This window comes from Carettochelys insculpta, chromosome 12 (assembly GCF_033958435.1).
Source record: "Carettochelys insculpta isolate YL-2023 chromosome 12, ASM3395843v1, whole genome shotgun sequence".
NCBI lineage: Eukaryota > Metazoa > Chordata > Testudines > Carettochelyidae > Carettochelys > Carettochelys insculpta.
In genome coordinates, this window is record NC_134148.1 from 19,875,971 (window position 1) to 19,885,543 (window position 9,573).

General features: G+C 46.0%; 1 protein-coding gene across 1 annotated transcript in view; it reads left to right on the forward strand.

The window, feature by feature from the left end:
• The window catches only part of PRTG (protogenin), a 137,236-nt gene extending 129,719 nt beyond the window's left edge, over window positions 1-7,517 (forward strand). The window contains 3 exon segments of the mRNA XM_075007069.1: window positions 72-237; window positions 1,552-1,656; window positions 7,131-7,517. Of these exon segments, the coding sequence (XP_074863170.1) occupies window positions 72-237; window positions 1,552-1,656; window positions 7,131-7,517 (658 nt within the window).
• Window positions 7,518-9,573: the final 2,056 nt, after the last annotated feature.

Genomic DNA, 9,573 nt, shown 5'->3' on the forward strand with positions numbered 1-9,573 from the left:
GTGAAAGTCACTTGCCTTGATTTATATATATAGTCTGTGGGCCAATTATACTCCTGCTTATTATTGCACAGGAAAACGTCTGCTCCTAAAACTGTGCAACAAGGCACTGACCAGCTGTCGCATACCAGCATCTCATTAGCCAGTGCAAACGAGGTGGGAAAGAGTATTGAAGGAATTGCAGAGAATGAAGAATCCTTATTGCCAATGATAGTAGGAAACAGCTTCATTGATGCTAAGGTACTGTGAGCCTTACTCTATTCTAGGATATAAATATTTTCCATGGTGCTTGCCAGAGTAGCACCTGATCATTAAAGATATATCCAGTATAAATGCTTATCACTAATAATAATCCATCTGAGGCAGGACAGCAACAAGCGTTGCACTCTGATGGAAACATTAATGTCCCAGTAAGTTCATCATAATTTACAGCCAAATATTTGGCCATGTACCAGTGTCTTACCTAGCGCTCTGAAGATCACCAGTGTCAGCAGAGGACATATGTTCTTACTATTGACAGTACCCTTCTGCTGACTTAGAACAGTGGTGTCCACACACATGCGCGCACACCCACACAGAGCAAAGCCAGGCACCAGGACCCCCCACCCCCACCCGCAACTAGTGGTGACTCACCAGAGCCCTCATGACTGCAGATGCGTGCCAGGCCGCATGGCTGGAAATGCACACTGCTCTCCCCAGCTGCTGGGCCCCATGGCTGGAAACATGTGCCCCCCCACCCCAATGCCAGCGCCATGGCTGGAGCTGTGGCTGGAGTGGCTCTAAGTGCTCCGGGCCATGGCTGGAGCTGCACCAGCTGCTGGCACTGCATGCTTTTCCCACAAAGTCATGGGGTGCATGTGTGGAACGGGGGGTGGGCAGAGGGTGCTCTATTTGCCGCCCCGCAGTGTAACGGGAGGCCTGTTGTACACCGCAGGCCTAGAAGGTTCTGTTCAAGGCAATGGGAAACAGGGCTTGTTAAAAATCTGAGCCTCCCCGCCTTTCCCCCAGTCTATTCAAGCTCATAAGTATTCTAATCAGCACCATTAAAGGAGTGTGGTGAGCATTAGTTTGTCTCTTTATGTATTTTTATGGATAAAGCAGGTTGATTTATCTGTATTTTATAGACACAAGTTTTCTAGTCTTCTTGTAGAATAGTGCATGTGTTCACATTTGAGTGCACTGCTGTGCAGACTGATCACGGAACATGGTCCCACCCCACAACTCAGAAGTTCTCAGGGACCAATCTGGCTAACATGAGTTCCCCTTACTTTCCCACATTGTCATATTGACTCCATATATGTTCAGCGCCCAGTACTGTTAAATGTAATGGAGCTCATACAACGAGTATTGGCAGGAACCAGTCCTTATTCAGGCACAGACAACACACGCATCAGTGATGCAAACTCAAAACGGTGGAAATGTCTAGAAGCAATGGTGATGAAATGTTTTGTTCTGTTTGTACTGTGAGAATTGTGCTGCGGTTTATTTTTAAACTTAGCATTTTAATTTAATGAAGCAAAATTCTTTCACTCTTTCCCCCTTTCTCTATTCTAGGGGGGCACTGATCTGATTATTAACAGTTACGGCCCTATTACAAAGACCAGCTGCAAGAAAAGGTGGCTTTTCTTCCAAGATTCGAAGAAGGTGAAAACAGAGGAGGTAACCTACCCAAATGGCTGTGAACATGAAAGGCTGACATTGCAAGGAAGGACAGCTAAGCTTGTGGTTTCTAAAATCAATTTTAAGGGCTTTGCACCTAAGGGGATGGTTTCTGTCTCCTGGTGCTAAATGATGATGACCTGTCTACTTGTAAATGAAAGCAGAAAAGTTATTCTTGATTTCTTGACTCCTAGCCTGTTGTGTGGTGTTGGGTGTCAGTACATCCTTGCATCAGAGCTCAGAGATTCTTCTATAGCTGTAGTTTCCCGTGCCGCATATGTGCAGTAGCACCTCCTCATGGTATCTGCCGTGTGCACAGCTCAGGCTCTTCAGTTCCTTCTCTACCATCCTTGGCTGTAGACGGACCTTCGTCCTCTCTGCAAAACAGAAATTGTTAGAGTTAGTGTTCGTTTAGCATTTCTCTTTCTCTAAGTTGTTTTTCCCAGTTTGTTAGCTGTTCAAAAACCATTTTTTTTCATAGCGTTCGCTAGATTTGTTGCTACATCACCACCATGCTGGGCTCCCCAGGCTTCAAGTTACCACGATGTTTGCAGGGAAGCTATGCCAGTCTCCAATGGCCGTGCTTCTTGTGTTAAGGGCCTGGGCAAGAGCCATCAGACCCAGTCCTGTTCCAGTTTGACGGTCAGGAGTCAGAGAGACCAAGCCAACAGACTTAAGACCTAGCTATGTGAGAAGTCACTCCAGCCAGCGGCCCTTGAACAGCTGCCTGCGAAGGACTCTGTGCCAAAGGCTAAAGGACCCTAAGCATCCCTTTGCCTCAGCTACTGCTTACCCTGTGCCAGAGCTGTCCCCAGCGCATTCCTGGCTTCCAGCACCATTGTCATGGGCCACGTCAGTGGAAAAATCTGCAGCGGCTCCATTGGCATCATCCCCTATGGCAATGCCCAAGAGGGCACTCTCTGAGCTGAGCTGTGAGCATTCAGCACCCCCAGCACCATCGGCTCCCCCAGCTCCGACCGTACTGACATTGGGACACAAAAGGTCACCAGGCTCTGAGTGCGAACAACACTGTTCTAAGTTACTGCACCACCCAAAGGAGATGCAAGCATCAGCACTGTGGGAAAACTAAAACTACGACTTCACCTCACTCCCGCCCAGAGTCCTCCACAGCACCAAAATGAGGCCACACCGATGTGCCATCAGCACTTCCCGTACTGGAGCACTCACTGCAGTCCTCCAAAAGGGATGTTGGCATACTAGTAAATTGTCCTCAGTGCCCTACCGCACACTACCAGATCCTTGGTACCACTCTCCCATGGCACCTCCTGCTTCACTACAGCTGTTGCAGCACTCGGGTTTGTCAAGGGCTTCCGCCACCCACCCCCTTACCTTGGGAAGAGGTGGCTTTGAATGCCCTAGTGGCTTCTCCTCCCAACACTCGAGCCAAATACACTTATCATGGCAGGACATTCTGCCTAGTATGGTGTACCCTCATCCTCCCTGGTTTGCCCATCATTACTCCCATCACCACCAGACACCGAAGTGGTCTTCATGACAGGCACCATCTCCCCACTCTCACACTCAGTCAGCACCATCCTCCATTGCCTCACCCTTCCACCTCAGCGCGGTATCAACCGTCACAGCATCCTGGTACCAAAGACTCCCCCTCGGAAGGGGGACTGGATTCTCTGCTCCACCACTTTTTGTCCTCACCTGACAATGCGGTGATTTCAGTGTCACCTCCTCCCACAGATGGTGCACAGGCGTTCCAAGACCTTTTTGAAGGGTGGCACAGGTCCAGGACGAAGATGTGCAATAGGTGCCTGTTAAGTAGTACCGGCTATTGCGTACACTGCAGCCTCCTTCCTCCCCATGGGTGAGACCACACTGGATCTGGCAATGTCATAAGGCAGACGCCAGCCTCTATCCTTTCCACAAACCAAAGGGTGGACAAAAAGTAATTTGTTGCATCTAAGGATGTGGAATTTCTCTTTACACATTCACCCCTATCTCTCTGGTGGTGGATGCTATTCGTAATAAAACTAAATCATTCTGCTCTACACCCCAGGATAAAGCCAGTAAGAAGAGGGACGTAGTGGGGCATAAGATGCATTCCTCAGGTACGTTTCTTCTATGCACGGCCAATTTCATGGCTATGCCAACTGATAATGATTAACAAAATTATTCCAAACTTCAAGAGCTGGTTCCAGCGCTGCCTGAGCACCAATGCCAGGCCCTCATTGGTATTATCCAGGAGGGGCACAGCATTGCCATAATGGCTGTTTCGTCTGAGATGGGCATAGTGGACACAGCAGCCCAGGTCACAGCATCCACTGTCATTATGCACTCTACTTCTTAGTTCCAACCTTCGGGCGTCCCCAGAGAGTGACAGCATCTATGTGCAGAAAAAAACAGTGATGTCCTCCACTCTATGAAGGACTCCAGAACTATGCTGCATACACTGGGCATGTATACCGCTCTGGTCAAATGGGCCTGCTTTTCTCCGTATCAATGACCACAACATTTTTCGCAGCAAAAACAACTCCATTTTGAGGAGCAACCTAGGCTCTGGAAGGCAGCAATACCAATAGTCTTTGGCGTCTCACCTGCAACCACCGAAGCAGCAATTTTGAAGGTGTGGTCGAGAGTTTGGGAGATTGTGTAGTTCAGGTAAATACATGCACAGATCAACCTTTCCATCACTGTCTCTGCCCCTTTTTACATCGATGGAAAGTCATCACCATGGGCATGTGGGTCTTGGAACTGGTGGCCCGTCCTTTTTTACCTCCACCCTTCTACTCTGTCCCTTTTCAGGGACCCTTCTCACAAGTATCTGCTTGAGTAGGAGGTTCAACAGCTTCTCCACTTGGGGACCATCAAATCAGTTCCCACAGAGTTTCAGGACAAGGAGTTCTACTCCACCTACTTTCTCACTTGATATTAAAATGGAGGATGGAGACCTATCCTGGATTTAAGTAGGCTCAACAAATCTGTCCATTACCGCTGCTTCAAGGTGGTGATTCTCACTACCGTTATCCTGGCCTTGGACAAAAATGACTGGCTCGCAGCTCTCGACCTACAAGACACCTATTTTCATCTGGCATATAGACGCTTCCTCCGCTTCACAGTGGGACCCTGCCATTACCAATACTGTGTCCTCCCATTTGGCCTCTCCACTGCACCCAGGGTGTTTTCCAAGACTGTGGTGGTGGTAGCTGTGCACTTGTGCCAACAGGGGGTTATCTTCTTCCCCATGCTAGATGACTGCCTTTTCAAGGGTCCGTTGTTCACCGAAGCTCAGTACATGCTGCATGCCACCATGACACCATACTCAATCCTTGGCTTCCACATTAACTAAAACAAGTCCACACTCCAGCCTGTGCAGTGTCTGGAGCTTATAGGAGTGTACATAAACACCATCACTGCCAAGGCCATGCTACCCGTCCAACAGCTCCTGACCTTGTGCGACTTGATTCAGGTGGCACATTTGTCACCCCATGGTCGCGGTTCGTGCCTGCCTCATGCTGCTGGGAAACATGGCTGCTACTAACCATGTGATCAAGCTGGCCAGACTCCACACACGCTGTCTACAGACATAGCTAGCCTCCTGCTACACTACAGCCAGGATCCCTCTCTTGAAGTTGTTGGCTGTTCTCTGTGTGTCCTTGCGTTACCCCAGCGATGGACTTGTCTGGGCAATGCCCTCACCTACATGCCTTTTCACCAACTGCCACCATCCATTACTCCAACTGTGTGTGCCTCTCTTCTGGGCCCGGGAGCCCATCTGGGTTCCTGCACAGTGCAAGACAATCAATCATTCAATGAACTCCATATCAACCTTCTGGAGCTCTAGGCAGTTTGTTATGCATGCAAGCATTTCCAATGGTTCCTGGAATTCAGGTTGGGCAGTGCTCTTACTGACAAAACCACTGCATATATTGCACCAACCGCAAAGCAGGGGCTCTGGTTGTGGTCTCTGAACCCAGAAGCCATAAAGTTATAGATGTGGTGCGTTCGGCCCTGGGCCACTCCAGTTGCCACCTCCTTTCCCAGCATACTGAACATGATGGCGGATGCTGTCAGTCATTTGTTCAATGACCATCACAAGTGTGAAATTAACACAGAGGTCCTCAACCAAGTATTTCGTCTTTGGGGCCAGTTCTATATGGACCTGTTTGCAACTTGCTTCAACACAAAATGTCACAATTACTCTTCCAGGGCAGGCCTCAGGAGCACTCTCTAGGGGATGCTTTTGCTATCAAGCGGGACGCGCCCCTCCTTTATGCATTCCCTCCCTTTCCCCTAATTCACCAACTATTAATCAAGGTTAGGCAAGATTGGGCCCGCCTCATCTTGGTAGCCCTGGCATGGCCCAGGCATACTTGTTACCCTTAACTCTTTTGTATGTCAGTAGTGGCTTCCTTTCCTCCTCCCCACAACCTTCTGTCTCGAGACTTTGGCCGTACTCTCATCCTGACCCTCTCAAATTACGCCTCTGTGCATGGCTCCTTCATGGCTCCAAGATGCCAAAACCCTGTGCTCTGAGGGGGTAAAGAAAGTTCTTGTCAATAGCAGATGGGAATCCATGTGTAAAACTTACCTCTACAAGTGGCAATGGCTTTCCCATAGGATGGATGCTCATCATTCCATGCCTTCTCATGCTGCACACCTTCCTATCCTCCTGGACTATTTATTCCACCAACTTGAGTTGGACTGATCCATGGGGACATTGCTCGAGGAAGAAGAGGAAGTTACTCACCTTGTGCAGCAGCAATGGTTCTTCAAGATGTGTCCCCCTGTGGGTGCTCCTTTTTCCTCCCTCCTTCCCCTGCTTTGGAGCATCCTGCTCTAATTGTCAGATAGAGAAGGAACAGAGGGCTCAGTGCCACACACATGCCAGCTAGCGCAAGTAGGCACTGCTGTGCATGCACAGCACAGGAAACCGTGGTTATAGCAGAATCTCCGAGCGTAAGTGCCAGGACACACCTCCACCCAGAGTGGAGCAGCCAAGGGGAAACACATCTCGAAGAACCATCGTTAGTGCACAAGATGAGTAACTTCCTCTGTCTATAGCTATGTGTAAAATGCATATTCCAATAACACTTCCAGCCAAAACCTTGCCCAGAAGCTGGTATGCAGCTCTGTGTTTCTGATGCTGCTTCTGGTAAAATATTTGCAACAGCCATAAATGTGATGCGTGAAAGAAAATGTCTAGTGGGGAAAATAGATACACAAATACAACTTTAAAATACAAACAGGATCCCGAATGAAAGTGTGCCTCCATTATCTGTCATTGCGTAGCAGGAATTGTTTCATCTAGTACCATAGAAGGCAACAGGAGAGAAAATTGGAACTATACCTTTTTTCTCCTCCTGTAGGAGGGCACAGATGGTTGCTCCTAGCGAGTGCTGTTGCAGGCATTCCAGACAAATGGGATGAGGAATTAAGCAAGCGCTGCTTATGTATCTATATGACAGGCTGATTAACCTCTCTCACACTTTGTTTTTATCCAGCCTCAGAGGAGATTTGTCCAAGCTGTGTGCTTGTATCAGCCAGGCACCGCTGTACTGATGAGTGAAGATGACTCCCCCAGTTCTCCAGGTCAGCAATCCAAGTTCCAGGTGCCATTCAGTATTGTAGCTGATACAGAGCATTCAGCAAACAGTGAAGGAAGCCACGAGACTGGAGACTCTGGAAGATTCTCTCATGAGTCGAATGACGAGATACACCTTTCTTGTGTTACAAGTGCCACCTCACGTCCCTCCAGTTCCTTTGTAGGCAGTGACTCAGGTGTGAATGTGAACCCTGTCTTGAGTAACTGCAAGGAGCCTCCAGCACCACTGGCCACTGACCAGACTTCTACCTCATCTCTTCAGATACAGTGCATGGGACAAAACTGAGTTACCCCATCCTGACAGTCATGCCAGACATCTGCTTGATGTATGTCTGTTCGAAAGACAATGAACAGGGAACCAAAGTTTATTGTGGAAAGCCTGATAACACAATAGGTGATCCTACATCTCTTTTGAATGTTTTTTTTTGTTGTTGTTGCTGTTGTTTTTCTTAAAAGTCACTCATTTTGAATGTTCACTGGTAAACAATGTGAAAAGACAGTGAAGATTTCTGACTCGAGTTAAAATATGTCACTGGAGCAAAGGGAAGGCCGTTAGCCCTTTGCTGAATATCTACCTCAGTTTGCCAAATGGTGAACTCTGAATACAACTTCTTTACCTCATTTCTATTATAGTCGGTCTCCTCTACATAACCGATGATACTTCCTAATAGGATTTTTTTTTTTTTTGCTGTGTGTGTCGTGTGTGTGTGAGAGAGAGAGAGAGAGCTCAAAGGAGTTGTATAGGTAGATGAACAAGACTGTTTAGCTGAAGCTCTGGCTTTAAAAAAAGCAGGAATCCTAAAGGGATTAGATAAAATGATTTAACATGACTGACCTGAAGAATATCAGAGAGAACTGTAGTACTGTTACCTTTGAGAAAACAGTGCATCAATATAGGAATAATGGAGTTAGTGCTTTAAAATGTTCAGTAAACAGCTAGTTTGAATCTTTAATTAGACCCTCCTTTTGACACACTTGAGTGTCATAGCTTCCAGTATCCCAGCCTGCCTAGGACAGTGCCTTTCCATAAAGTTCTGTTGTGCTAGTAGTCGCTGACAGGATGTCTGTTAAATCCCCAGGGCTGTAGGGCATGCTGGATTCCCCACAAAGACGTAAAATTGTCTGTCTGTTGACAACTAATGCTAGAAAGCTTGGTGAAATTAATTAGTATTCATCTACCAAGCAGTTTGGAGTGGTGTGAAAACTGCCTGTGGGGAGAAGAAAAAGAATAGACAAGAATGGTGAACATTTTAATATTCCAGTACTTCATAGCAACAGTGCCTTCCATTATATATAATAAAATTACTGCTTTGCCTTATGCCTTCTTAGCATTCATAAAGTTGCTTCGGCGTATAGAAAGATGCCTTAAATGCTGCGTAGATTTTATGAGTAAATAGATTAGTAATCATAGTTCATTTTTACACAGCTCTGCAGTATGCCTGAGCAGCTGTTCTTTGAATGCAGTCCTGTTTCTTGCCTCAGTTTAGGATGCTATTAGTAAGGAATTTTAGCTCAGGGAGTGACTTCACATGCCAGTCTAAAACTCTAATTAGGTCTCAATGTGAAATAAAAAGACAGAGCTTTAGCTGAAAAGTCTGTTGGAAGGGTGAATGTTGATACTGCCTTGTACCCATACAATTCCTGTTTTATACTACCTCCTTTTAAAGTTATTCTAGTGTTATTTTTTTTCCTGTACTCAGGGAACAGTTTGTTACTTTTGACCTGCCTCACAGAAATGTGAGGCATACTGACAGGGTATCATGTTTTTGTTTTTTAATGGGCGGTGTTGGGATGGGTGGGGGGTCAAATTCATCAGTGTCATTAATTAGTTCACATACAGTTCACCCACAATTAATTTTAAAAAAGAAAAAGCTTTTGTTTATATTTTTCAAAATTTCAAAAATTTAAAGCTGTGGAAAAACACCTAGGGTGTAATCCTTAGTGTTAAAACTCCCATCAGTTTAATTAACACCATGACATCACTCCTTATGTGATCTGAATTACTTTTGGCAGCTTACCTATGATTTACAAGCTAGCCAAAAGCTTTCAATAAGCCCTAGTGTGTGTGTTTATTTATTTTATTTTATTTTTATTTTTGATGAAGCAGCCTGTAGTTATTGTAGATCTTTGACTTGTAACTGTTTGTTCATTCTGTACCAGACAGTACATGTTCACCTTTTCATAGCATTGTTGATACAAAGGCTTTAAAATAATAGTCTTGTACCAAAGAATTTTCTGTAGGAAAAAAAAGAAAATAGGATATTATTTTCCAAAAATAATTGAATTAGTTAAAAACTATAGATTTGAAGAGCTGGGTACGTTTTATAGTATAAGTAGTTACT